Source organism: Camarhynchus parvulus, unplaced genomic scaffold, assembly GCF_901933205.1.
Source record: "Camarhynchus parvulus unplaced genomic scaffold, STF_HiC, whole genome shotgun sequence".
NCBI classification, from domain to species: domain Eukaryota; kingdom Metazoa; phylum Chordata; class Aves; order Passeriformes; family Thraupidae; genus Camarhynchus; species Camarhynchus parvulus.
The window spans coordinates 16735-44679 of record NW_022148126.1 but is presented as its reverse complement, the minus strand read 5'-3'; the positions used below and the strand labels follow the sequence as shown (position 1 = coordinate 44679).

Genomic DNA, 27945 nt, shown 5'->3' with positions numbered 1-27945 from the left:
GCAGCTACCTTTTCCTCCTGGATCTTCAGAGGAAGACTACATCCTTCTCTACAGAACCCCCTTGCTCCAACAGAACCACACCTGAATACTTCAGAGGACTGCAGCCACATTTTCAATCGGACTGCCACCAGCACCCTGACCAACAGGGTGTCAGGTTGGGTTCTGACTCTGTCAGTGTTGTTCCAGTGGACTGTATTGTTTATTTTATTCTTTTTATTTCTTCCCTATTAAAGAACTGTTATTGCCTGCTCCCATATCTTTGCCTGAGAGCCCCTTAATTTAAAAATTGTAGCAATTCGGAGGGGTGGGGAGGGTTTACATTCTCAATTTCAGGGGAGGCTCCTGCCTTCCTTAGCAGACTCCTGTCTTTCCAAACCAAGACGGGGGGGGCGATGATCCCACAGGTGGGGGCTGCAAATTCAGGCAGGGCTCGACCAGCAGTTCCTTCTGCTCAGCTTTGATCCGCCTTTGTCCCTCCTCTTCCATCCCTCCTCCTCCCCCCTCCCTCTCCCCCCTCCCCCCCCCCCCCCCCCCCTCCTCCTCCCCCCCAGCAGCAGCCACACCCTCGGTGCCCCCATCCTCCCTTCCCTCCAGCCCTCGCAGCCCGCGGCAGGAGGCGGCGATGGAGCCGGGACAGCTCGGGATGGGCAGCGCGGGGCTCTCGGCTGCTCCCAGCCGCTGCCCGCGGGGGGAAGCCGGCCCGGGCCAAAGGAGAGGCAAACTGGGCAAACTGGGGGCTGCACATCCCAACTGGGCCTTGCTGGGGCCCCTGCCTGGGCACTGCCAGCCCTTGGGGCTCCTCTGGGCACATCCGCCAGGGGGGAACGCACACAGGGCTGGGGGATCCCAGCAGTGGCAGCGCTGCCAGGGACTGGGCTGGACTGGGATCGTACTGGGAGTGACTGGGGCTGTACTGGGTTTGTTCTGATATCATAGTGGAATGACACTGCCATACCAAGGCAGATTATGATTGCGTTGATGGACACTGGGATCATAGTGGGATCATACTGGGAGTGAGTAGGAGCTTGCTGGAGGTAATTTAGATCATGTTAGGGGCAAATGGGATATACCAGGATTCACTGGGATGGTGCTGAGGATGACTGGGAGTAGCTGTGAGTAACTGGGATCATGGTAGAAGCAACTGGAAGGAACTGGGAGTGACTGGCTGCATGCTGGGGGGTGATTGGAAGCTGCTGGGCTTCTACTGGGATGAACTGGGATCATGCTGGAGGTGACTGGGATCATACTGGCAGTGAGTGCCACTACACTGAGGCTGACTGGGAGTGCTTGGGAGCAAATGGGATCATACTGGAAGGAACTGGGAGTGACTGGGAACATGCTGGAGGGAACTGGGCTACACTGGTAGAAACTGGGAGTGACTGGAACACTGCTGGTTTTCTACTGACATCGTACTGGTATCATGCTGGGACTGTACTGGGTTTGTTCTGACATCACACTGGGATCATGCACTGCCATACCAGGGCAGACTGTGATTGCACTGATGGACACTGGGATCATACTGGGAGTGAGCAGGAGCCTGCAGGAGGCAATTGAGACCATGTTATGAGCAAATGGGATATACTGGGAGTGACTGGGATCGTGCTGAGGATGACTGGGAGCAGCTGTGAGCAACTGGGAACATGCTCGGAGTAACTGGGAGGAACTGGGAGTGACTGGCTGCATGTTGGGGGTGTTTGGAAACTGCTGGGCTGATACTGGGATGAACTGGGATCATGCTGGAGGTGACTGGGATCATCCTGGCAGTGAGTGCCACTACACTGAGGCTGAATGGGAGTGCTTGGGAGCAAATGGGATCATACTGGAAGGAACTGGAAAGATGCTGGAGGGAACTGGTTTGCACTGGGAGATACTGGGAGTGACTGGAAGAAAGTGAACATGAAAGAGAGCAACTGGAACCATGTGGAGCAAAACTGGTTCATACTGGCAGGGACTGGGAGCACACTGGGCTCATCTCTGGATCATACTGGGAGGGACTGGACTAATACTGGGAGTATCTGAGAGTGACTGGGAACACACCCTGCACATCATCCCCCATACTGGGCCTGACTGGGAGCAACTGGGAGTGTCTGGAACCATACTGGGGGGACTGGAACCACACTGGGAACAACTGGGACCATGCTGGGGAGAACTGGGACCACACTGGGGGCAACTGGGAGTGAGTGGGACCATGCTGGGAGGGACTGGGATCATCTGGGGAGGGACTGGGACTAGAGCAGGGACAACTGGGTTCAACTGGGACCATACTGGGAGTGTCTGTAACCATAGGGGAGTGATGGAAGCACACTGGGAACAGCTGGGCCCATGCTGGGAGCAACTGGGATCACTCTGAGGGTGACTGGAATCATGCTGGGATTGACTGGGAGCAACTGGAATTGTGCTGAAAGCAACTGGGAAGAGGTGGGAGTGACTGGGAACACGCTGAAAGCAACTGGGATAAACTGGGAGAGATGGGGAGTCACTGGGATCATACTGGAGGCTACTGGGGTCATGCTGGCATTGACAGGGAGCAACTGGGATCACACTGGAGGCACTGGAATTGTACTGGGAGTGTCTGGGAGCAACTGGGATTAGACTGGGAGTGGCTACACTCATCCTGGGATCAGAGTGGGTGTGATTGGACCCTGACTGGGGGTTACTGGGAGCTACCAGGCCCATGCTGGGAGCCAACTGGGGACTTAATTAGAGGAACTGGGAGCAACTGGGGTAAAACTGGGGGCAAGTGAACCACCCTGAGGGAACTGGGAGTGCCTGGCAATGACTGCCTGAATGTTCAGGGCAACTGGGACATACTGGGAGGGTCTCAGACCATATGTGTGTGGGACTGGGACCAGACTGGGAGTGACTGGGAATGTGCTGGGGGAACTGAGAACACGCTGGGGGCAAGTGGGAGTGACTGGGATCATACTGGGAGTGCCTAGGACTGTGCTGGGACAACTGGGAGAACTGGTTCAGCCGTCCTGGTCTGGATAGTCCCAGTCCATATTTGATCCCACTCCCTATTTGACCCCAGTCCATATTTAATCCAAGTCCATATTTAATCCCAGTTGATATAATCTCAGTCCAGTTTATCCCAGTCTGTAGGAACCCAGTCCATTTGATCCCAATCCATATTTGATCCCAGTCCATATTTGATTCCAGTCCATAGTCGATCCCAGTCCACTTTTTTATCCCAATTCATATTTCATCCCAGCCCGTATTTGATCCCAGTCCATATAATCTCAGTCCAGTTTATCCCAGTCAGGATGATCCCAGTCCATATTTAATCCCAGTCCATATTTGATCCCAGTCTATATAATCTCAGTCCAGTTTATCTCAGTCCATGGGATCCCAGTCCCTATTTGATCCCAGTCATTATTTGATCCCAGTCTGTATGGTCCCAATCAGTTTGATCCCAGTCCATATTTGATCCCAGTCCATATTTGATCCCAGTCCGTAGGATCCCAGTCTGAAGGATCCCAGTCCATAGCTGATCCCAATCCATATTTAATCCCAGTCCATATTTGACCCTAGTTCCATATTTGATCGCAGTCCAAATGATCCCATTCCGCATTTGATCCCACTCCACATTTGATCCCAGTCTATATAATCTCAGTTCAGTTTATCCCAGTCAGGATGATCCCAGTCCATATTTGATCTGAGTCCATATTTGACACCAATCCATATTTAATCCCAGTCCCTATTTGATCCCAGTCCAAATGATACCAGTCCATATTTGATCCCAGTATCAATTGGATCCCAGTCCATATTTGATCACAGTCTGTATTTATTTCCAGTCGATATTTGATCCAAGTCCATTTTTGATCCCAGTCCATATTTGATCCGGTTTTAATAATCTCAGTCCAGTTTATCCCAGTTTGTACAATCCCAGTCCATATCTGATCCAAGTCCATATTTAAACCCCAGTCCCTATTTGATCCCAGTCCCTATTTGATCCCAGTCCGTATTGCCCTGCACACATTCCAAAAGTCTGGAATTCCAGCTCCCAGCCAGGAAAAGATGTTCCCGCCCTTGAAGGCAAATGGAGCAAAATCCTACAGAGACATTTCCCTGCCAGCCTTCAGAACTTCAGCTCCTGGGACTGGGAATTAAAATAATAATTGAGAAATAAAATAATAAATAATCAGGGAGGGTCTGTGGGGACAGAGGGGCCAATTAAATCAGGGGACTGGGGTCAATTAAATCAGGGGCAGGGGTCTCTGGTGGTGCCTGGCTCAAGGGAGACACTGAGAGAGAAACAGAGCAGGCAAAGAGAGGCAGGAGAGAAAAAAAGGGACACAAACACAAGGAGCTGAGAAGGCGGCACTCTGCAAACAGAACTGCAACGGACTGAACATGAACGGGAGAGAAATCAGCAAGTCTGAGAGTTTTATTTGCTATCAAATACATCCCACACACCCAGCCCCACACAATCCCCATCCCACCACTCTAAATGAGATCCCACTACTCCCAAATCACCTCCCAACCCCATCTCAGCCTGGTGGCTGTGGAATTGGCACAGGACTGAGTTTGGTGTGGGATTGAGATTTTTTGAGGTGGGTTTGAGCCCTTTTGGGTAAAATTGAGCTGTTTTCAGTGTGGGATTTGAGTGGTTTTGAGGTGACACATCCATCCTTCTTGCCTTTTGGAGTGCAAAGAGATGGAGAATAGAAAAAAATTAAGGTGAAATTAAAAGTAGAAGCAGACAGGTGTATTCCCAACATGGATCCCAGGGAATGTGAGTGACCAGGGCTGTGCCCAAAGTGCCTCCTCCAGTGGGGGATGGAGCTGGAGCAGCACACCCTGCTCTTCCTGCATTTCGGGGATGAAGGGCTTCCCTTAGTAGTGCCTCCGTTGGTGTCAAACCAAGTCAGAGCTGCTGGAGAAGCTCTTCCCACACTGGGGACACTGTGAGGGGGGCTCTCCCCAGTGTGGATGCGCCAGTGGGTGATGAGATGGGAGTTGCGCTTGAATCCCTTCCCACAGTCGGGGCAGCAAGGGCCTCTCCTCTGTGTGAATCCGATAGTGCAGGAGGAGATGGGAGCTGGTCAGAAACCTCTTCCTGCATTGATCACACTCGTAGGGCCTCTCCCCAGTGTGGATGCGCTGGTGTTGGGTGAGATGGAAGTTGTGCTTGAATCCCTTCCCACAGGTGGGGCATTGGAAGGGCCTCTCCTCTGTGTGAGTCTGATAGTGCTGGAGGAGATGGGAGCTGGTCTGAAACCTCTTCCTGCACTTGGAACACTCGTAGGGCCTCTCCCCTGTGTGGGTCCTCTGGTGCTTGATCAGGCTGGAGCTCTGGCTGAAGCTCTTCCCACACATGGAACACGTGAAAGGCCTCTTCCCAGTGTGGATCCTCTGGTGCTGGATCAGGTTGGAGCTCTGGCTGAAGCTCGCCCCACACTCCCCACACTCGTAGGGCCTCTCCCCAGTGTGGGTCCTCTGGTGCACAATCAGCTTGGAGCTCCACCTGAAGGGCTCTTCCCTCTGGTGCAGAATCAGGTTCGAGTTCCTCCCCTTCCCACACCCCCCCACACGGGGGCTTCTCCCATCATGGGAGCTGCTCATGGAGCACCAGCTCTGAGCTCTGCCTCCATCTCCGGCCGCCTTCCCGGCCCAGGCTGGCTCTTTCCCCCCTCACATCCCCGCCAGCTGCGTTTGCAGCCCCTCCTCGTGCGGCATCTCCGGGCCTTTTCCTCCCCGTTGGCTTCCTGCGCCGTGGAGCCGCTCAAAACGGCCTCTTCCACCAGGTTCTGCCGCGGGCATTTGTCCTCCCTGCTCTCCATGCTCAGCTCCTGCTCTGGGCGAGGAAGGACAAGGACACGATGGCATTTGCCTCCGTGCCACAGGCAAGGGCAAGGAGATCCCCCCAGGGCTGTGCTGCAGCCGGGGCCGTGCTGGGCTGGGAGATGGAGCAGCACAGAGGGGAAAGGGGCACTGACTTCCTCCTCACCTGCCTCAGTGCCCCGGGCATCTTCCTCTTCCTCGCAGCCTCCCAGGGGTTGGCAATGGGAAATCCTGGTTTGGGGAAAACAAGGGATGAGCACATTTAGTTTGAAGGTCCCTCTGCCCGAGTCCATGTCTAGAAGTCACCGACCATCTGGGCTCCACAAAAACCTCCCAAACACCAAGATTCAGCGCTGAAAAAGCCTCCCAGGAGTTCCCTGTCCCTGGTCTCTCCCCTCTGGTGTTTGGGGGCTCCCCCCTGTCCCAGCTGCTGGGGTCACGCTTGGATTGGGGGTCCCCAGGCTCCTGGGTGCCCGCCCTGCCCAGGCTGCTGGCAGTCCCAGCAATGCCAAAAGCTCCCCCCTCTTGGCTCTCCCCATTTCGGGATGCTGGGGTGTCACGATCCACTGGTACAAGCCTGGGTTGTGATGGTTCCTTTTACCCATCTCAGAGTGCAAAAGACACAGAGCAGGGGAACTTTCAGTATTAAACAAATGCACCTTTTATTGAGTGCCCACAGCAAATGTGCTAAAAGGATTAGAAAGGAGATAAAGAGAGAGAAAGAGTGGAGGGAATAGCTACCAAAGGAGAGACGAAATTTCATGGTCTGGCCAATAGATCCGTCTGGTCACACTGGGGAGAATCTCAAGGTCTTTGGTTAACTCAGGGGTCTTTTATAGTTGAGGGAACAGGTACAGGACAGTGGTGAATAAGTTGGGAACAAGTCCAGACAGTCCAGTTCCAAACAGGACAAACCAGTCCCAGCAGTGAGCAGGGCCCATTGTTTCAGGACTGGTTGCCATGGGAAACCAGTCTTGGTCCAGCGAACACACCTGCAGGCAGCACTTGGCAGACATCTTTTGTCAGCCCAGTGCCCCTGGGATAGAATTTTAAGGGTCTCAGTCTCAGTCCTTGGGAGGGGGGCTTCAATCTCCATCCTTGACAGCCATCTCTAGGCAGATGAGGGATCTTCCATCTGGGATCACCAAAGCCCAAACCAGTGGCATCTGGCCCAGAGATGGGAAATTCATGGGCTGTTGTGGTGAGCCCTGGTCCAGCTGTAAGCTCTGGAGCAAGGCTCATTGCCAGGCCCTGCCCCAAGCAGTGCAGCGTGGGCACAGCAAGCAGAGCTGCAAACAATCACTTGGCAGGCATCCACCTCAGCCAGGCCAGAACTGCAGTCAGGGACTTGAGGGTCTGAGTCTCTGCCCTTCCCCCCCCTCCGTGAGGCAAATGAGGGGAACTTGGGATGCCCCTTACTCTGTTTGGGCTCCTGGGCTCCCTTCTCCCCTCATTCTCTGCTCTGGGCTGCAGCGGCTCCAAGGAGTCCCCCTGCCCCTCTCCAGCCTCTTGAGGCTCCCGCCAATGGCGGCGCCCCCCTCTCTCTGGGCTCCCCACTTTGGGCTCCTGGGGGACACAGGGCTCCCCCGGGATATCTGAGCTGACCTCCCCCCCCTGCTCACCTGCTGCTGCGATGGGGGGGCGATGATCCCACAGGTGGGGGCTGCAAATTCAGGCAGGGCTGCAGCCATGGTTCCTTCTGCTCAGCTTTGATCCGCCTTTGTCCCTCCTCTTCCATCCCTCCTCCTCCCCTCCCCCTCCTCCATCCCCCCCCACCTCCCCCTCCTCCTCCTCCTCCTCCCCCCCCAGCAGCCACCCCCCGGTGCCCCGTTCCCTCAGCCCTCGCAGCCCCCCAGCAGCAGCGGCCCGGCGATGGAGCCGGACAGCTCGGGATGGGCAGCGCTGGGATGGCTCTCGGCTGCTCCCAGCTCCGCTGCCCGCGGGGGAAGCCGGCCCGGGCCAAAGGAGAGGCAAACTGGGCAAACTGGGGGCTGCACATCCCAACTGGGCCTTGCTGGGGCCCCTGCCTGGGCACTGCCAGCCCTTGGGGCTCCTCTGGGCACATCCGCCAGGGGAACGCACACAGGGGCTGGGGATCCCAGCAGTGGCAGCGGGCTGCCAGGGACTGGGCTGGACTGGGATCGGACTGGGAGTGACTGGGGCTGTGCTGGGTTTGTACTGACATCATACTGGGATCATACTGGGAGTGACTGGGACTGTACTGGGTTTCTACTGGGTTTGTTCTGGGAGTCATACTGGGAGATGACTGGGTTTGTTCTGACATCATACTGGGATCAACTGCCATGATTATGCAGACTGTGCATTGATGGACACTGGGATCATACTGGGATCATACTGGGATCATGGGAATGAGGGAGCCTGCTGGGGTAATTGAGACCATCTTAGGGGCAAATGGGATATACTGGGAGTCACTGGGATGGTGCTGAGGATGACTGGGAGCAGCTGTGAGCAACTGGGATCATGCTAGGAGCAACTGGGAGGAACTGGGAGTGACTGGCTGCATGCTGGGGGTGATTGGAAACTGCTGGGCTTCTACTGGGATGAACTGGGATCATGCTGGAGGTGACTGGGATCATCCTGGCAGTGAGTGCCACTACACTGAGGCTGACTGGGAGTGCTTGGGAGCAAATGGGATCATACTGGAAGGAACTGGGAACATGCTGGAGGGAACTGGGCTACACTGGGACATACTGGGAGGGACTGGAACAAAAGTGAGGGTGAAAGAGCAACTGGAACCATGTGGAGCACAACTGGTTCACACTGGCAGGGACTGGGAGCACACTGGGCTCATCTTTGGATCATACTGGGAGGGACTGGACTCATACTGGGAGGATCTGAGAGCGACTGGGAACACACCCTGCACATCATCCCCCATACTGGGCCTGACTGGGAGCAACTGGGAGCACGCTGGCAGCAAATGGCATCATACTGGGACTGACTGGGCTGATCTAGGAAGCAACTGGAACCACGCTGGAGGCAGCTGGGACCATACTGGGAGAGATTGGAAGCAACTGGGATTATACTGGGACCACACTGGGAGGGCTGGCATGTGACTGGGATCAAACTGGAGCTTACTGGGATCATATTGGGGTTGAAAGGGAGCGACTGGGATCACACTTTGGGCTACTGGGAGCAGCTGAGAGAAACTGGGATGATGCTGCAAGCAAACTGGAGGAACTGGGAAGGACTGGATGCCTGCTGGAGGCAACTGGGATATACTGGGCATGACTGGGGGATCATACTGGGAGAACTGACACCTTACTGGGGCCACTGGCAGTGCCTGGAAATGACTACAGACATGCTGGGGGCAACTGGGATATACTGGGAGTGTCTGGAACCATCCTGGGGGGACTGGAACCACACTGGGAACAACTGGGATCATGCTGGGAGGGAACTGGGACGATGCTGGGGAAACTGAATCTACCCTGGAGGCAACTGGGCACGACTGGGACCCTGCTGGGAGGGACTGGGACTGTTCTTGGGGCAACTGGGATCATAATGGGAGGAACTGGGAACATCTGGAATTCTGCTGGGAGCAACTGGGATCACACTGGGATCTCAGTGAGAGCAGCTGAGTCCATACTGGGTTCCACTGGGATCTCATGGAGAGCGACTGGAATCATACTGGGATGGACTGGGAGTGGCTGGTTTTGTGGATTTTGGGGGGTTTGGATTTTGGGGGATTTTCTTGGCATTTTGAGGGGGAGTTTTTCTGGGGGTGTTTGGGGGTTTATTGAAATTTTTGTGGCTTTTTTTGAATTTTGGGGGTTTTGCTGGGATTTTGTTGGGATTTTTTGGGATTCTCAGAAATTCTGGGGGTTTGATTGGGATTTTTAGGAGATTTTGGGGCATTTTATTGGAATTGTGGTGGCATTTAGTGGGATTCATTGGGGATTTGGTGTTTTGTGGGATTTTTGGTGGGATTTGGGGGTTTTGTGGGGTTTTTTGGGTGTTGCCAGGATTTCTTTGGGTCTTGGGGGAGATTTTGTGGGACTTTTCATGGTTTTGGGGACATTTTTGGGGGATTTGCAGAGTTTAATCAGGATTTTTGGGGTTATTGGGATTTCAAAGGATTTTGTGGGCTTTTATTGGGATTCTAGGGTGTTCTAATGGGATTTTGAGAGATTTAATTGGGATTTAGTGGGTTTTATTGGGACTTTTGGGGGCTTTAAAGAGATTTTGGTGCCTCTCAGCCCTTCCCCACACCCAGGGAATGCCCCAAAGCCCCCCAAAATTCCACTAAAACCCCACAAAATCCCCAAAAATTACAAGAAAATCCCTCAAAAACCCAGAGAATCTCCAAAAATCCCAGTGGAACTCACCAAAATTTTTTAAAAAACTTCCAAAAATTTCAATAAATCCCCCCCCCAAAAAAACCCCCACAACCCCAACAAAACACCCAAAATCCAAAACCCCCAAATCAACAAAACCCCCAAAATCACATAACCATCCCAAAACCCAATAATTCTCCCCAAAAACCCCAAATAATTTCCCCAAACTCCCAACAAAATCCCCCAAAGCCCAAAAAAGCCACCCCGAAATCCCCAAAAACCCTCTCAAAACCCCAAAAATCCCCCAGAACCCCCCAGACTCAGTGGGGCCGTCCTGGCTCAGGGGGCACCGGCCGGTGGAACAGGAGCCACTTCAGGGGCCCTCGGAGCTTTTTGGGGAGGGGGCACCATGGGAGACCCCCCAAAAACCGGGGGGGGGGAACCCCTGCTGTGCCCCCCCCCCCCCCAAACCCCCAGACCCCGGTTCAGGGTGGGCCTGGGACCCCCGGGACCCCCAAATCTCCCCCAGGACCCTCCAGGAACCCCAAACCCCCCAGAGCTCCCCCAGGGTTGGCCCAGAACCACCCTGGACCCCAAAACCTCCCCAGGACCCTCAGACCCCCCCAGTTCTCCCCAAAATTCACCCCAGACCCACCTGAGACCCCCCCAAATCCATCAGACTGCCCCAAATCCCCCGCAGACCCCTCAATCCCCCCAAACCCATGAAATCCCCTCAGACTCCCCCAAATTTCTCCAGACCCACCTCAAAACCCCCCAGATCCACTCACAACCCCACAGTTCCTCTCAAAATCCCCCAAATCCCCTCAGACCCTCCCAATTCCCCTCAGATCCCCCTAAACCCACCTGAGAACGCTCCAGACCCTCTCAAGCTTCCCCCAAAGCTCCCTAAAGCCCCCTCAGACCCACCAAAGCCCCCTCAGACCCCCTCATTCCCCCCAAACCCACCGCACACCCCCCTATTTCCCGTCGATGCCCCCAAAAATCCCCAATTTCCCCTCAGACCCGCCCCAAACCCCCCCAGTTTCCCCCCGGCCCCACCTCAGCTGCTCCTGACCCGCGGTCACAACCTCCCCCCCGCCCCGCGCGGCTCCCCAACAATAGCGGCGCGCCCCGCCCCGAACCAACCAATCACCGCACTGCATTCTACAAACCAACTTATCACAGCGCGGCTCCCCTCAGCAACGCCCCCCTCCCCCCCGCCGCCCCAGCCAATCAGAGGCGAGCCGGAGCGGCGCCCCCCCCCCCCGCCGGTCCCGGGACCCGCCGGGCGGGCGGGCCAGGGGGCGCGGGGGGGGGGGGGCTGAGGGGATGCTGGGGGCGGGGAGGGGGGGGCGGGGGGGCTGAGAGGGGGGGGGGGGGGGGGGGGGGGGGTCTGGGGGGGGGGGGGGGGTCTGGGGGTCTGGGGGGGGCCTGGGGGGGATGGGGGGGGGGGTTTGGGGGGGGTCTGGGGGGGGGGGGGGGTTTGGGGGGGGGGTCTGGGGGTCTTGGGGGGGGTCTGGGGGTGTTGGGGTGGTCCTGGGGGGGGGTCTGGGGAGGGGTCTCTGGGGGGGTCCTGGGGGTGTCCTGGGGGGTTTTGGAGGTTTTGGGGAGGGGGGGGGGGCTCTGGAAGGGTTTTGGGGAGAGGGTCTGGGGGGATCTGGGGAGGGGCTGGGGGAGCCTGAGTTGGGTTTGGGGAGGGGTCTGGAGGGCCCTGGGTGGGGTCTTGGGGGGAAGGGTCTGGGGGCTCTCAGGGGGTCCTGGGGTTTGGGGGTCCCGGGGGGTCCCAGGCCCACCCTGAACCGGGGTCTGGGGGTTTCGGGGGGGGGGGGCACAGCAGGGGTTCCCCCCCCCCGTTTTTGGGGGTCTCCCATGGTGCCCCCTCCCCAAAAAGCTCCGAGGGCCCCTGAAGTGGCTCCTGTTCCACCGGCCGGTGCCCCCTGAGCCAGGACGGCCCCACTGAGTCTGGGGGTTCTGGGGGGATTTTGGGGAGATTTTTTGGGGATTTGGGGAATTTTGGGACATTTGGGGACCTTCAGGAGGGGCTTGGGGGTTTTTTCGGTTTTGTGGGGATTTTTTGGGATGTTGGGGCATTTTTGAGGCCATTTTTGGGAGGGTTTTGGGGAATTTGGGGGGCCTTTTTTGGGTTTTGGGGGATTTTGTTGGGAGTTTAGGGGAAATTATTTGGTTTCTGGAGAGAATTATTGGGTTTTGGGGGATTTCAGGATTTTGGGGAGTTTGATGGATTTGGGGAGTTTGGATTTTGGGGGATTTTATTGGGATTTAGGTGGGGTTTTGTTTTGTTGGGAGGTTTATTGAAATTTTAGGGAGTTTTTTTTTACTTTGGTGAGTTCCACTGGCATTTTGTGGGATTCTCTGGTATTTTGGAGCATTTTGTTCTGATTTTTAGGGGCTTTAGGGTATATTTTGTGGAATTTTGGGGGGCCTTGTGTGGTCTGAGGGGGCTTTGAGGTTGTCCCCGGGTGTGGGGAAGGGCTGAGAGGCACCAAAATCTCCTTAAAACCCCAAAAAGTCCCATTAAAACCCATGTCATCCCAATTAAATCTAACAAATCCCATTAGAACACCTTAGAATTCCAAGAAAAGCCCACAAAATCTCTTGAAATCCCAACAACCCCCATAATCCCAATTAAGCCCCACAAATCCCCCAAAAATGGTCCCCAAAACCACAAGAAGCCCCACAAAATCCCCCTGAAGACCCAAAAGAAATCCTGGCAACACCCAAACAAGACCACAACCCCCCCCAAATCCCACAGAAATCCCCCCAAAACCCCAAAAATTTCCTCAAAAAACCCAGACCTCCAAAGAATCCCACTAAATGCCTCCACAATTCCAATAAAACCACCCAAAATCCCCCAGAAATTCCAATAAAACCCCCAAACATTTAAGACAATCCCAAAAAATCCCCACAAAATGCCAGTATTCCCCAAAATTATAAAAACAAACAAAAAAAAAATTAACAAACCCCCAAAAACCTCCAGAAAAACACCCCCCAATGCCAATAAAACCCCCCAAAATGCACAAAACCCCCCAAAATTCCCCGACTCCCCCCAACCCAGTCACTCTCTCCAAACCCCAGCAATCGCCCCTGAGCTCCCCACAAACGCCCCCAGCCCCAGAAAGCCCCAAAGGCCCCAGCCCTGCCCAGCCCTCCCTGGTCCCTCCCAGCCCCGCCCAGGCCCGGCCGGGGCCGCGGCCAAAACTGCCCGGAGCGAACGCGGAGGGCCCGGAGCGAGCGCGGAGCCCATCCCGGGCTCGGCCTCAGCCTCGGCCCCTCGGGGGCATTTGGGGCCGGCCCGGGCAGGGTTAGGGTGGGCTCAGATCCCTGGCAGGCATTCCCAGCCTTGCCGGGGGGATTTTAGGCCCCTGTGGCTGATTTGGGGCCGAATCTGGTGGGTTTGAGGGGGGATTTTAGATCCCTTTGGATGATTTGAGGCCCATGTGGGTCGGGTTTAGGCCCATGAAGGTGATTTTAGAATAAACTGGGCAGGTTTAGGGTGGATTTTAGATCACTTTGGATGATTTTACTTCCATATGGGTGAATCTTTATCCTGCGTGGGTGATTTGAGGCCCCATTTTTTGGTGATTTTAGGCACATTTGGGTGGATTTTTATGTTTTTAGGTCAAAGCAAGCCTTTTTAGGATGGATTTTAGGTCCACTTGTGTTGGTTCCAGGCAAGTTTGGGTGATTAAAGGCAAAACCAGCTGGATTTTGGGCCCATTTGGGTCAGGAAAAACAGGAAAAAGCAGGTTCTTTCATGGTGGATTTTAGGTGCATTTGAGAGATTAAAAGGTGATTTTAGGTCATTTTGTATGGGTTTTAAAACAGGGCAATTTCAGGCCCTTTAGGTTGGATTTTAGACCCATTTGGATAATTTTAATGTCATTTGGCTGATTTTAGGCCAAACCTGGTGGATTTCAGCTGCATTTGAGGCCCTTTTGGGTGATTTTAAACCAAACCGGGCCCTTTTTAGGGTGATTTTAAACCAAACCGGGCCCCTTTTAGGCCCCCCCCTTGGCCCCCCCTTCCCCCCCCTTTCCCCTCACGGTTCCCGCCCTTTCCCCCCCCTTCCCCTCACGGTTCGGCCTTCGGGAACGGGGCAGGAGGAGGAGGGAGGGAGGAAGAGGCCGAGCGGCAGCAGAAGCAGCAGGAGAAGGGGAGAGGGAACCCTGGAGTCGCCGCAGCCCCGGGAGCATCGCCCCCCATTTTGCAGGTTCCCAGGCAGGCGGAGCGCGGCCCAAATGTGCCGGGGGGTGCCTGGGTTTGGGGTTTTGGGGGATGTTTGCAGCTGGCAGGGCTCCAAAGCCGAGCCGCAGATGGCCCTCGGGGGGACATGGGGGGTCCCCGGGAGGTGTTTTTGGGGGTCCCGGTGTGGGTGGCGGCAGAGCCCCGGCGGGGGGCGGGGGGATGCGGGTCCCCCCGCGGTGGGGGTTGGGCTTCCCGGCCGGGCCCTCCGAGCTCTGCCGGGGCCACGTGGGGACCGCGCGGGAGCGGCGGCAGCGGCGGGGGGACAGCGGTTCTGGGGAGCCCCGGGAGAGCCGCGGCTTCCCCGAGCGGGAGCCCGGAGAGAGGAGAGCCCCAGAAGGGCAAAGCGGGGACCCCGAGAGGGGGGGACCCCTGGGATTGCCGGGAGCCCGGCAATGGGGGGTGCTGGGGCTGGAGGGGCGGGATGGCCGGGAAAGGGGTTCGGGGGTGCCGGTGCCGGCAGTGGCTGCTCCCAGTATGAGCCTGGTCACTCCCAGTATGAGCCCAGTCACTCCCAGTCATTCTCTATGATGATGCAATTTGCTCCCAGCACCGTCCCAGTTGCTTCCAGTTCCTCCCACTTTCATCCAGTGTGTTCCCAGTTCTCCCAGTTGCCCCTAGCACAGACCTAGTCAGTCCCAGTATGATCCCAGTCTCTCCCAGTATGAGCCTGGTCACTTCCCCTCACTCCCTGAAGGATCCCTGTCCCACCCAGTATGATCCCAATCTCTCCCACTTGCCCCCAGTGTGTTCCCAGTTCCCCCAGCACATTCCCTGTTGCTCCCAGTCTGGTCCCAGTCACCACCCATATGGTCTCAGACACTCCCAGTACATCCCAGTTGCCCTGAACATTCTGGCAGTCATTCCCAGGCACTCCCAGTTCCCTCAGGGTGGTTCACTTGCCCCCAGTTTTATCCCAGTTGCTCCCAGTTCCTCTAATTATGTCCCCAGCTGGCTCCCAGCATGGGCCCAGTAGATCCCAGTAACCCCCAGTCAGGGTCCAGTCACACCCACTCTAATCCCAGTATGATTGTAGCCACTCCCAGTATGATCCCAGTCACTCCCAGTCTGATGCCAGTGGCCCCAGTGTGATCCCAGTTGCTCCCTGTCAATGCCAACATGACCCCAGTAGCCTCCAGTATGATCCCAGTGACTCCCTGTCTCTCCCAGTATATCCCAGTCACCCCCAGCCTGCTCCCAGTCACTCCCACTTCCTCCCAGTTGCTTTCAGCACAATTCCAGTTGCTCACAGCCACTCCCAGTCAATCCCAGTATGATTCCAGTCACTCTCAGTCTCCCAGTCTAACCCAGCAGGGACCCAGCTGCTCTCACTGATCCCAGTATGATCCCAGTTGCTCCGAGCACAGTTCCAGTTGTTCCCATTTCCTCCCATTATGATTCCAGTTAATCTTAAATTGTCCCGATCCTTCCCAGCAGGGTCCCAGTCATGCCCAGTTGCCCCAAGCATGGTCTGAGATGTCCCCAGCACAATCCCAGCTGTTCCCAGTGTGGTTCCAGTCCCCCCAGTATGGTTACAGACACTCCCAGAATATCCCAGGTGTCCTAGTATGATTCTAGTTACCTCAGAATGGAATGATCCCAGTCTTTCCCAGTGACTCCCAGTTGCCTCCAGCCTGATTGCAGTTTCTGTCTATTGCCCAACGTATGGTCCCAGTTGCCTTCTCAGTCCCCTCAGCATGGTTCCAGAACCTTCCAGCCGATCCCAGTTGCTCCCAGTATGTCCATATTTTCCTCCCAGCATGGGCCCAGTAGCTCCCAGTAAGCCCCAGTCAGGTTCCATTCACACCCAGTATAATCCCAGTATGAGTGTAGCCACTCCCAGTCTGATCCCAGTCACTTGCAGTCCAATCCCAGTTGCTCCCAGTCACTCCCAGTCTGATGCCAGTGCCCCCAGTGTGATCCCAGTTGCTCCCAGCATGGGCCCAGCTGTTCCCAGTGTGCTTCCATCACTCCCCTGTGGTTACAGACACTCCCAGTATGGTCCCAGTTGAACCCAGTTGCCCCTGCTCTAGTCCCAGTCCCTCCCCAGATGATCCCAGTCCCTCCCAGCATGGTCCCACTCACTCCCAGTTGCCCCCAGTGTGGTCCCAGTTCTCCCCAGCATGGTCCCAGTTGTTCCCAGTGTGGTTCCAGTCCCCCCAGTATGGTTCCAGACACTCCCAGTATATCCCAGTTGCCCCCAGCATGTCTGTAGTCATTTCCAGGCACTGCCAGTGGCCCCAGTAAGGTGTCAGTTCTCCCAGTATGATCCCCCAGTCATGCCCAGTATATCCCAGTTGCCTCCAGCAGGCATCCAGTCCTTCCCAGTTCCTCCAGTTTGCTTGCAGCATCATCCCAGTTTCTCTCAGCTGCTCCCAGTAGCCCAAAGTGTGATCCCAGTCGCTCCCTTTCAACCCCAATATGATCCCAGTAAGCTCCAGTTTGATCCCAGTCACATGCCAGCCCTCCCAGTGTGGTCCCAGTATAATCCCAGTTGCTTCCAGTCTCTCCCAGTATGGTCCCAGCTGCCTCCAGCATGGTTCCAGTTGCTTCCTAGATCAGCCCAGTCAGTCCCAGTATGATGCCATTTGCTGCCAGCGTGCTCCCAGTTGCTCCCAGTCAGGCCCAGTATGGGGGATGATGTGCAGGGTGTGTTCCCAGTCACTCTCAGATCCTCCCAGTATGAGTCCAGTCCCTCCCAGTATGATCCAAAGATGAGCCCAGTGTGCTCCCAGTCCCTGCCAGTATGAACCAGTTGTGCTCCACATGGTTCCAGTTGCTCTTTTCACCCTCACTTTTGTTCCAGTCCCTCCCAGTATCTCCCAGTGTAGCCCAGTTCCCTCCAGCATGTTCCCAGTCACTCCCAGTTGGGTTTTTGGGGGGATGTTTGGAGAATGAAGAAGTGCAAGGCTGAGCGGAAAAAGGCCCCCCTCGGGGGGGGACATCGGGGGGGCGGTGGCGGCTGCCGGCAGAGGCAGCCTGGAGGAGCAGAGCCCCCTGTGTCCCCCAGGAGCCCAAAGTGGGGAGCCCAGAGAGGGGGGGCCGCCATTGGCGGGAGCCTCAAGAGGCTGGAGAGGGGCAGGGGGGACTCCTTGGAGCCGCTGCAGCCCAGAGCAGAGAATGAGGGGAGAAGGGAGCCCGGGAGCCCAAAGAGCCCCGGCATCCCGAAATGGGGAGAGCCAAGAGGGGGGAGCTTTTGGCATTGCTGGGACTGCCAGCAGCCTGGGCAGGGCGGGCACCCAGGAGAAGGGGGACCCCCAATCCAAGCGTGACCCCAGCAGCTGGGACAGGGGGGAACCCCCAAACACCAGAGGGGAGGGACCAGGGATGGGGAATTCCTGGGAGGCTTTTTCAGGACTGAATCTTGGTGTTTGGGAGGTTTTTCTGGAGCCCAGATGGCCGGTGACTTGTAGAGATGGACTCGGGCAGAGGGACCTTCAAACTCAACGTGCTCATCCCTTGTTTTCCCCAAACCAGGATTTCCCATTGCCAACCCCTGGGAGGCTGCGAGGAAGAGGAAGATGCCCCAGGACACTGAGGCAGGTGAGGAGGAAATCAGTGTGTCTGGAATGCCTAAAATCAGAGAGTTTTGGGAAACTGCAAAAGACAAGCCTCAGAGACAGTAGAACTGTGATTAGAGCTTTGCAGCAGCCATAAGATTGGTCAGCAGAAAAATGTTGTAAGAAGTAGAAAGTAAGGAGAAATTGAACAATGGTCTGTGCAATAACAATTATCTAGAATAACTCCCTATCCTTCAAAAAAGTATATCTAGCAAGATATTAGGAAGTTCCAAGGTTAATAATGGAGCTCTGTGCATTGTGTTTTAAGGCTTACAAGCAGGTATTGTATCTGAAATAAGCAAGCATTGTTTTAACTGAAGCTACATTTGCTTGGATGGAGCTACTGTCAATATGCTTTTGCTTTGTGTGATTGTCAAAAAGCTTATAAAGTAAGTTTTAACATTAAGTTCTTTGTCTGCCACCTGGGATGTGAGCTGCTGGCATCTTCCATTGTCATAACCAAGTAATGAGACTGATGCTGGAAAATAAAACAGCTCAAGAGGCGTTCCTAGCAGTCCCGTGCTGTTTGTGATTTGTGCACAGCCCCGAGGTGGTGATGAGTGCCCCTTTCCCCTCTGTGCTGCTCCATCTCCCAGCCCAGCACGGCCCCGGCTGCAGCACAGCCCTGGGGGGATCTCCTTGCCCTTGCCTGTGGCACGGAGGCAAATCCCATCGTGTCCTTGTCCTTCCTCCCCCAGAGCAGGAGCTGAGCATGGAGAGCAGGGAGGACAAATGCCCGCGGCAGAACCTGGTGGAAGAGGCCGTTTTGAGCGGCTCCACGGCGCAGGAAGCCAACGGGGAGGAAAAGGCCCGGAGATGCCGCACGAGGAGGGGCTGCAAACGCAGATGGCGGGGATGTGAGGGGGAAAGAGCCAGCCTGGGCCGGGAAGGCGGCCGGAGAGAGCTGGAGCCCAGAGCTCGGTGGGGAGCTGGTGCTCCATGAGCAGCTCCATGATGGGGAGAAGCCCCACACGTGCGGGGAGTGTGGGAAGAGCTTCAGGTGGAACTCCCGCCTGATCCAGCACCAGAGGACCCACACTGGGGAGAAGCCCTACGAGTGTGGGGAGTGTGGGAAGAGCTTTAGCCGGAGCTCCGGCCTGATCCAGCACCAGAGGACCCACACAGGGGAGAGGCCCCACGAGAGTGTTCCAAGAGCTGTGGGAAGAGATTTCAGACCAGAGGACCCATCCTCTCCAGCACCAGATCAAAGTGTGGGAAGAGGTTTCAGACCAGCTCCCATCCTCCAGCACCATCAGAGTCACACAGGGAGAGGCCCTTCCAGTGCCCAGAGAGAAGGGATTCCAGCAGAAATCCCACCTTATCACCCACCAGGCGCATCCACACAGGGGAGAGGCCCTACGAGTGTGATAAATGCAGGAAGAGGTTTCTGACCAGCTCCCATCTCCTCCTGCACTATCGGATTCACACAGAGGAGAGGCCCTTCCAATGCCCTGACTGTGGGAAGGGGTTCAAGTACAACTCCGACCTTGTCAAGCACCGGCGCATCCACACAGGGGAGAGGCCCTACGAGTGTCCCCAGTGTGGGAAGAGCTTCTCCAGCAGCTCTAACTTGACCCAACACCAACGGAGGCACCACTAAGGGAAGCCCTGCGACCTGTGCCCCGAGTGCGGGGAAGAGCTTAAATGCTGCTCCAGCTCCATCCCCCACTGGAGGAGGCACTTTGGGCACAGCCCTGCTCACTCACATTCCCTGTGATCCATGTTGGGAACACACCTGACTGCTTCCCCTTTTGGTTTCACCTTAATTTTTTTCTATTCTCCATCTCTTTGCACTCCAAAAGACAAGAAGGATGGATGTGTCACCTCAAAACCACTCAAATCCCAGTGGAAACAGCTCAATCTTACCCCAAAAGGGCTCAAACCCACCTCAAAAAAATCAATCCCACACCAAACTCTCTCTCGATTCCACAGCCACCAGGCTGAGATGGGGTTGGGAGGTGATTTAGAGTAGTGGGATCTCAATTAGGAGTGGTGGGATGGGGATTGTGTGGGGCTGGGTGTGTGGGATGTATTTGATAGCAAATAAAACTCTCAGACTTCTGATTTCTCTCCCGTTCATGTTCAGTCCGTTGCAGTTCTGTTTGCAGAGTGCCGCCTTCTCAGCTCCTTGTGTTTGTGTCCCCTTTTCTCTCCTGCCTCTCTTTGCCTGCTCTGTTTCTCTCTCAGTGTCTCCCTTGACCCAGGCACCACCAGAGACCCTGCCCTGATTTAATTGACCCCTTCCCTGATTTAATTGCCCCCTCTGTCCCCACAGACCCTCCCCTGATTATTTATTATTTTATTTCTCAATTATTATTTTAATTCCCAGTCCAGGAGCTGAAGTCCTGAAGGCTGGCAGGGAAATGTCTCTGTAGGATTTTGCTCCATTTGCCTTCAAGGGCAGGAACATCTTTTCCTGGCTGGGAGCTGGAATTCCAGACTTTTGGAATGTGTGCAGGGCAATATGGACTGGGATCAACTATGGACTGGGATCAAATATGGACTGGGATCAGATATGGACTGGGATCATCCTGACTGGGATAAACTGGACTGAGATTATTTAGACTGGGATTAAATATGGACTGGGATCGTATGGACTGGGATGAGATAGGGACTGGGATCAAATATGGGCTGGGATCAAATTTGGACTGGGATCATCCTGACTGGGATAAACTGGAGTGAGATCGAATATGGACTAGGATCAACTAATGACTGGGATCAATCCGGGATTGAGATCAAATAGGGATTGAGATAGAATAGAGACTGTGATACAAAGGACTGGGATTAAATATGGACTGGGATCAGATATGGATTGGGATCATCCTGACTGGGATAAACTGGACTGAGATTATTTAGACTGGGATTAAATATAGACTGGGATCAGATAGGGACTGGGATCAAATACAGCCTGGGATTAAATATGGACTGGGATCATCCTGACTGGGATAAACTGGACAGAGATGATATAGACTGGATCAAATATGGACTGGGATCAAATATGGACTGGGATCAAATACAGACTGATATCAAATATGGACTGGGATCAAATATTGACTGGGATCACCTAGGGACTGGGATCCTACAGACTGGGATAAACTGGACTGGGATCAAATATAGACTGGGATCAAATGCGGACTGGAATAAAATATGGACTGGGATCCTATGGATTGGGACCATACAGACTGGGATAAACTGGACTGAGATTATATGGACTGGGATCAACTAGGGACTGGGATCAAATATGGACTGGGATCAAATACGGGCCGGAATCAACTACTGACTGGGATCAAATAGGGACTGGGATAAAATATGGACTGAGATCAGATATGGACTGGGATCAAATAGGAACTGGGATTAAAAATGGATTGGGATCAAACATGGACTGAAATCAAATATGGACTGGGATCCTACAGACTGAGATAAACTGGACTGAGATTATTATAGGTAAAAGTTAAGTTAGATTAGGGTATAGTTCAATTACATTGTATTAATTATGTTATATTAATTGCATTATGTTAAGGGGGGGCGGTTATTAGAATGTTCTAGGAGAAGGGCCCAGGGTTTGGTGGAAGGGCGCTCTGGCGGGGCAGGGCGAGGTCGAAGAGGGATTGGATGGAAGATCTGACCAATCATTCGAAGCCCTGCAGAAACGATTGGTCCAGAATGAACGGCGCTAAAGACCAATGGGAAGCCTGGAAATGGACCAATGGCTATGCAGATCCAAAATGGACCAATCCTGGACTCGAAGGGGGCTATAAATGGGGGGAGTTCGGTTGGGTCGGGGTTCTTCTTTTTGGAAACTTGTTTTTTGGGGAGAACCCAGCACACTTGGGGTAGTGCACTGTTCTGGTTTTGGCTCGCTGTGTGGGTGCTTGGGCTTATCCTGGGTACTCCGTTCCTTGCAACTATTTTAATAAACGAGAACCTCTTTTCTCCAGAGAAAATTTGGCCTTGTCCATATTCATAACAAGATGATAAACAATTGTCTTGGTTTGAAAAGAGAGGTGTCTCCAAAAGGAAGGCAGAAGCCTTCTCTGAAATGGAAAATGTAAATCCGCTCCCTTCAAATGATTCTAATTTAGAAATTCAAATGCTCTCAGGGACAGATCTGGGGATAGGACTGAGCCCGCAGAGCCAGGCAGCGTTTGCTGATGCTCTGAGCCCTTCCTAAAGATCCTGTCGGGCTGTCTCAGACACCTGGGGCCAGGGATTCCTTCCAGCCTGGGCCACTTTGGCTGGGCTGGGGGCGGCCCCAGGGCAGGAGGCAGTGTGTGCAGGGCCCTGGGTGGCACGCTGCAGCACGGTCACCGTGCCATGGAACGGAACCCGGTGTCCAAGGCCCCTTTGTGACACGTGGGAAATAGAAGCTTGCCCGGGTGCTGGGAACCCGCAACGGGGCACAACGGGACAGAGCGGTGCCGTGAGGAGCCCCCGCACAGCGCACTCGTTCCCCTCTGAGCCGGAGCTTCTCTGCGGCGCTGTTCCTGCAGCTGAGCTCCAGGCCAGAGCACAGGACTCGGTGACCCGTGGCCTTGCGAGGCTTCTATTCTGCAGCTGCCCCCAAGGGCAGAGCGTGGGACTTGGTGCCCCGGAGCTTTCCCAAGGCATCTCTCCTGCAAGTAGCTCCAGGCACAGACATGGAGCAGAGACCCCCCAGAGTGCCCAAGCTGGCCTGGGTGGAGAAGCAGGAGGAGGAGGAGGAGGAAGGCCCTGGAGCTGCCCCAGCACAAGAGATTGAAGAGGTGGTGCCATTCCATCCACCGCAGGAGGGTGAGTGGCAGAGCTGGGCTGCAGGGCTGGAGCCTGCGGCCAACTTGGCCCCATGCCATGCCATGCCATGCCATGCCATGCCATGCCATGCCATGCCATGCCATGCCATGCCATGGCCATCCCCTGGGACATGCCCACGGACAGGACGGAAGAGGGGCCGGGCAGACACCCCGGGGGGCCGCTCCATCCCCCAGCAGCATCCCGGGGCTCTCCTGCCTGGGGAGCGCGGGGCTGGGCTGTGTTCTCCGGCCTCTCCCGCAGCCCCTCAGCTCTGGCTGCGCTCGCTCTTTGCCAGATGCAGCCCTGGAGCGCACACACGAGCAGGAATCCAGCCGTGGCCGCTTCCGCAGCACAGCGCAGGTACCTGCAGCCACCCCCACCTGGGCTGGGCCTGCTGTCCCTGCTCAGCCCAGCACCGTGTGTGCAGCACTCCATGCAACATCCCCGGCTTCCTGCCCTTCTCCTACAGCTGGTCTGCGACTTCATCAGGAGCATTCGGCAGGAAGAGACCAGCACCATGGGCACTGGGCTCAGAGCTCACTCCGAGCTCCTCCATCATGAGACCAGTGCCGCCCTGCTGGATTTGCTCCTGGAGAACGGTGCTGCCAGGCCAGAACAAGTAAGCAGCCTGGGGCCAGGCTTCAATTCCCCCATGAGTCCCGCGGCTTCCCCAGCCACGCCTGCTGCTCCCTGGGAGCCTTTGAGGCCATGGCAGTGCGCTGGCAAGGGAAGCACTTCTCTGGGGACCCTGGGGACATTGCTCCCTCTGGCAGCTTTCCAAGGCTCCCCGTGCCTTCTCCAGGTGCCCGCCATGGTGAGGTACATTCACCGATGGCTCACGGCCAATGATTCTGCCGAGCACAGGCTGGACAAGGCCCTGCTGAATGTCACCAGAGCACACCCGGATGACGCAGTGGTGACGCTCCTGCGTGTGGCCCCGTCCTGTGACAGGTATGGGGCCCACCTGCCCAGAGGGCTCAGGCCTCCCCAGCCCATCAGCCTGTACCGCCTGGCCCAGGTGTCTGAGCAACAGAGAGTTCCAGGGCCCTCTGGCTGCTGCCTTTCCCAGCCCTGGCCCGTCAGCCCCCGAGCCTGCTGCCGTGCTCCCTTGCCGCCCCTCAGGGCTCTGTCCCCACAGGGCTGGGCTGCCTGCCTGCTGCTGGCCAGGGCCAGTGGGCAGAGGCAGAGCCGGCGCCAGCCCCCGGCCCCCCTAGGGATGCCCAGGCCACGGTGCCGTGTCTGAGACCCCCCTGAGACAGAGCTCTGACCCCGCAGAGCTGCCATCTCCATGTGGAAGACCATCATGTGCTCGTCCAGGACTGCGGAGCCAGTGCAGCTGATCCTCCTGGACGTGCTGGGGAGCTGGCCAGAGCGCAGCACGTGCACCTCCGATGGGGACATTACGGGTGTCTTTGGCCTGGCTGTGAGTTTCTGCAAGTGGCCTTTGCTGGCCCCAGGGCCGCCTCTCCAGCAGCTCTCCATCCTCCTTCCCCCACTGCATCTGCCTGCCTCAGGCGCTGGCCTGGAACCCGGCCCAGGGGCAGCTTCAGGCCCAGCAGGCCCCGTGCTCCCCCTGCCAAGGTCTCTGCGGGCCTCTCCCTGCCCTGCTCGGGCCCTGCCACACGGACACCTCTGCACTGAGCGCTGTCTCGGGGGGCTTTGTCCCTTGCAGGCAACCGTGGTGATGTGGAAGATGCTCCAGGAGCCCCCTGTCCCACGTGTAGTGAGGTCGTATTTCCCCCGCCTATTTGTGCATCTGCTCTTCCAAGTCTTCTTCAGCACAGAAGAGATGCCAGAGGAGGTCAATACCTTCTGGAAGGAATGCCTGGAAGAGCACGGCCTTGCCACCAGCCCCAACAGGTGCTCCATGCCACTCCTCCTGTCCCTGCCACGTGGCCTGCCAAGGAGCCAGTGCTGCCAGTGTGACCTGGGCTTTGCTGTGCACACAGGTTTGCAGTGCACACCCTGAAGTCCCTGCTCTGCCAAAAGCAGTACAAGGATGTGGTGGTGTCAGTGGAACGCAAGCGTGGCTGGGACACGCTGCTCTGTGCTGACACCCGCCACTACGCCGTGGGTCTGCTGGCCAGGTGAGACTCCCCTTCTCCCCATTGCTCCCGGCATTTGTGCCCCGTGCCCGGGCTGGCCCACACAGTGCCCGAGGCCCTGGGACACAGGGCCTTGTCACTGAGGGACGGCCAAGCAGACTGGAAAGGGCTGGGAGGGGACAGAGCACAGCAGGAGACACCTCCTAAAGGGCCCAGGTCCCCTTGCAGGATGGTGCTGAAAGACCAGCAGGCTCTGTCAGCCTGTCCTTGGAGAGATTTGCTCAGCTTCCTGGTCCCTTTTTCGCCCTCCTAGGGAGATGCGCCATGCTTGTCTTCGGTCGTGTTCCAGCATTGCGCTCCACCTCCTCTGGCTGCTCAGCACACAGGAGCCACACTGGGATCTGCCCGCCCTGGCGTTCCTTGTGGAGGTGAGCCGGGTGTGCAGCGCTGCCTGGCTGAGCTGCCTCCCAGCTCTGCGCCCTCTCGGAGCCGCAGCCGCCTGGGACGGTGCCCGCGCCCTGTGCTGCTGCTGCTGCTGCTGCTGCTGCCTGGGCCCGGCCCTGCGCGGCTCCGGGCTCCTGCCGGCCGGCTCCCCCGTCACTGCAATGTGCCTTTCAGCTCCTCGAGTGCCTGGACTCCAGCCAATGTGGTGACAGTGTTGTGAAGGTCTCTTCACGGTACCTGCAGAGCGAGTGCAGGGAGAGGCGTCGCCTGGCGCTCAGGGCCCTGCTGGAGCTCATTGATGATCCCTCCATGGTGAGAAGGGGGCGCTGGCTGAAGCTGCGCTGGGAACGCGGTCACTTGGCCCTGCCTGGGCTTCGGGCGCTGGGGCAGCTGCTCCCAGCTCTCCTGCCTCCCGCTTCAGCTGCCCCAGCGCTTCGGGACAGGCCTCTGGCCTCTGGGCCCTGCGGCAGCAGGGTGGGCTTTCACAGACTTGTGTTGCGCACAGGCCGAAAGAATGTGCAGCCTGACCGAAAGCCTCATGCGCCTGCTGTGGGACAAGGACGCAGAGATAGCTGGGATGACACTCATCACACTCAGCTTTATATTCCTGCACAAATCACAAATGCTGATGTCAACCCCCACTGCCCTGCAGCTGGCTGAGGCGCTCCTGCCACTCTTTGACCACGTAAGGCTCTGTGCCCCCAGCCACAGCCACTGGCTGCTGCCTGGAAACTGTGTGCCCTGTGCATTTCCAGCCCTGTGCCCAGGGGGGCCTGCAGGAGCCAATGCTGAGGTATTTTTTCCTTTGTTTTGGTATAGGATAATAGCCAGGTCCAGCTGCTCTCCATCAACCTCTTCCGAGACATGATGGAGTATTTGGAAGAGAGAGAAAACCTTTGGAAAGCCCTGTGCAACAGAGCCTGCTTCCACTCTTCTTCCACTGCCATGATGAGAATCAGCCTGTGGCAGAGGTGAGCACTCGTGGGCTGCTGCTGTCCCCCTGGCAGGGGCTCGGCTGCCTCCTGCCCTGCGCCTGCTGGACCGCAGCCTCCCCCAGGCCTTGGCACGGGGAGGCGGGTGCCGTGCCCCGGGCTCTGGGGCCATCTCCGCGTCTCTGCTGCTCCCCAGGCTTCTCGGGAAACGCTGCTTTGCGCGGTCAAGTTCATGAAGAGGAGGGATCTCAAAAAGCTGCTGAAGGAGCAGAAGCTGTGGAAGTTCAGCAAGTGCCTGGTAAGGAGGGCCTGCAAGCCCCAGCCTCAGCCCGGAGAAGGCCCCTGAGGGCGGCGCTCAGAGTGCGGGGCGGGCAGCGGTGCCCCTGCCCGCTGCTGCAGCCAGAGGCCGCGCGGGCTCCTCTCCAGGCTCCCGTGGGCCCGAGCCGGGTGCCCATGGAGCCCCGGCCCGGCGGGGCTGCGGGCCCCCCGCGGCTCCCCGGGCAGCAGCCGCCCCCGCTGCCCCCTGCCCTCGGGAGCCCGGCGCCAGCGGCTGCTGGCCGCGCCTCGGGCTGTGCGGCCAGGGGAGGCCGGGGCTGGGCGCAGGCAGCGCCCGGCCCAGGGGCTGAGCCCGCGCCAACCCTTCCCTCCCGCCGCTCTCTGCAGCTGGCAGAGGACAGGAGCCGAGCGGCCGAGCACCTGCGCCGGGCCCTGCGCTACCTGGAGAGCCCACAGGAGCCCCTGCGGCGGCGGCCGTCAGGTTCCTGGGTGAGCCACGAGCCCGGGCTCCCTCCCCGGCCCGGCCCGCCGCAGCTCGGCCCCGGCCCCGCCTGCTGCCCCGGCAGCGCCAGCCGGGCCCGGCGCCGTGGAGCCCCGCCTGGCCCGGGCATTGCTGCTGCCGCCCTCTGGCAGCCGTGCCCTGGGGCGGCAGCGTGCGGCAAGGGCCGGGCTGAGCCCTGCCGGGCCAGCAGCCCGTGTGGCCGCAGCGCCGGCAGCGCCGCTGGCAGGGAGCTGTGCCGCTGGGCCCTGACAGGCTCTGTGTTCACAGGCACGGCCGGGCGGCACCTGAGGGGGCAGCAGCGAGAGCTGCAGCTGATCTGCGCTGGTCAGTGAGTGAGGGCAGCGGGCTGGCAGCGCGGGCTGCCGGGGGGAGAGCTGCAAGCCCTGCCCCGGCTGCGGAGGGCTCTGCTCCCGTGGGCAGAGCGCACCGAGATTTCAGGGCCCCGTGGGCCATTCCTGGCCAGCAGCTTCGGGCTGATCCCCTTGCTCCCTGCTCCCTCCTGGCCATGGCGAGAGCCGGCTGCGATGGCCCTTGCAGGGGGCTCTCCTGGGCTCCCCGCAGCTCCGGCTCTGACCGCGGCTCTGTTCCTCTCGCTTGCAGCCCTGGAAGACAAAACAAATGACATCAGCCTCGCCGTCGGAAGCCTGGCAATTCAAACCCTGTGCATCCTCAAGTCAGGAGAGCGGGCTCCCATCTCCAGGTTCCAGTGGCTCCGAAACCACCTGCGCAGGGCGTGGAAGACACGGCCTCGTCTGTCACGGCTCGGCTGCCTGCCCTGCCGCAGCTCTGTGGAGAGCTGATCCCAGAAGCTCTTTTTGCTGGGTCCACCTGAGTCAGGAGGAATTTTCTTTTACTTCAAGAATGTTCTTTTCATTTTTTTGTTTTCTTTTACCATGTAAATATAGACTGTGTTATATACACACACTCCCAGGATCTTTCTTTTGCTGCCCAGGGTCCGCAGGGCATAGGGGAAGAGGGGAAAGAGGGTGCTTGTGCTCAGCCAGCTGCCCAGGCGTGCAGTGCCGCAGGGAAAATGGCCAGAAGGCCCTTGGCCTGTGGTGGTTGTGCTGAAGCCTT

At 57.2% G+C, this 27945-nt stretch overlaps 2 protein-coding genes, 1 long non-coding RNA gene and 1 pseudogene across 3 annotated transcripts; 3 read left to right on the top strand and 1 right to left on the bottom strand.

Moving 5' to 3' along the window:
• Positions 1-4836: 4836 nt before the first annotated feature.
• On the bottom strand, positions 4837-6046 carry LOC115916078 (annotated as a pseudogene).
• An 8125-nt stretch (positions 6047-14171) lies between these two features.
• LOC115916075 lies at positions 14172-18786 on the top strand. The gene is made up of 3 exons (XR_004061566.1): positions 14172-14307; positions 17817-17882; positions 18598-18786. It is a non-coding gene; the product is annotated as an uncharacterized LOC115916075 (long non-coding RNA).
• Positions 18787-18822: 36 nt separating this feature from the next.
• On the top strand, positions 18823-19502 carry LOC115916077 (zinc finger protein 436-like; the record flags this gene model as incomplete). Its single annotated transcript, XM_030969789.1, is given in 3 exon segments — positions 18823-19179; positions 19181-19231; positions 19233-19502. Coding segments are annotated over 3 exon segments (675 nt in total), but the record flags the coding sequence as incomplete, so codon positions are not given.
• A 2060-nt stretch (positions 19503-21562) lies between these two features.
• On the top strand, positions 21563-24638 carry LOC115916076 (maestro heat-like repeat-containing protein family member 9). The gene is made up of 6 exons (XM_030969788.1): positions 21563-21671; positions 22965-23029; positions 23139-23288; positions 23472-23620; positions 23945-24092; positions 24342-24638. The coding sequence occupies exons 1-6, from the start codon at positions 21563-21565 to the stop codon at positions 24636-24638; spliced, it is 918 nt and encodes a 305-aa protein (XP_030825648.1).
• Positions 24639-27945: the final 3307 nt, after the last annotated feature.

What these genes read in the sequence shown, in the direction of transcription:
- LOC115916076 (XM_030969788.1), top strand. Translation starts at nt 21,563, where the DNA reads ATGAACGGCGCTAAAGACCAATGGGAAGCCTGGAAATGGACCAATGGC. An exon ending in CTATAAATGGGGGGAGTTCG is followed by an intron (nt 21,672 to 22,964) that starts GTTGGGTCGGGG and finishes GCTCTTTGCCAG; the next exon opens with ATGCAGCCCTGGAGCGCACA. An exon ending in GCTTCCGCAGCACAGCGCAG is followed by an intron (nt 23,030 to 23,138) that starts GTACCTGCAGCC and finishes CTTCTCCTACAG; the next exon opens with CTGGTCTGCGACTTCATCAG.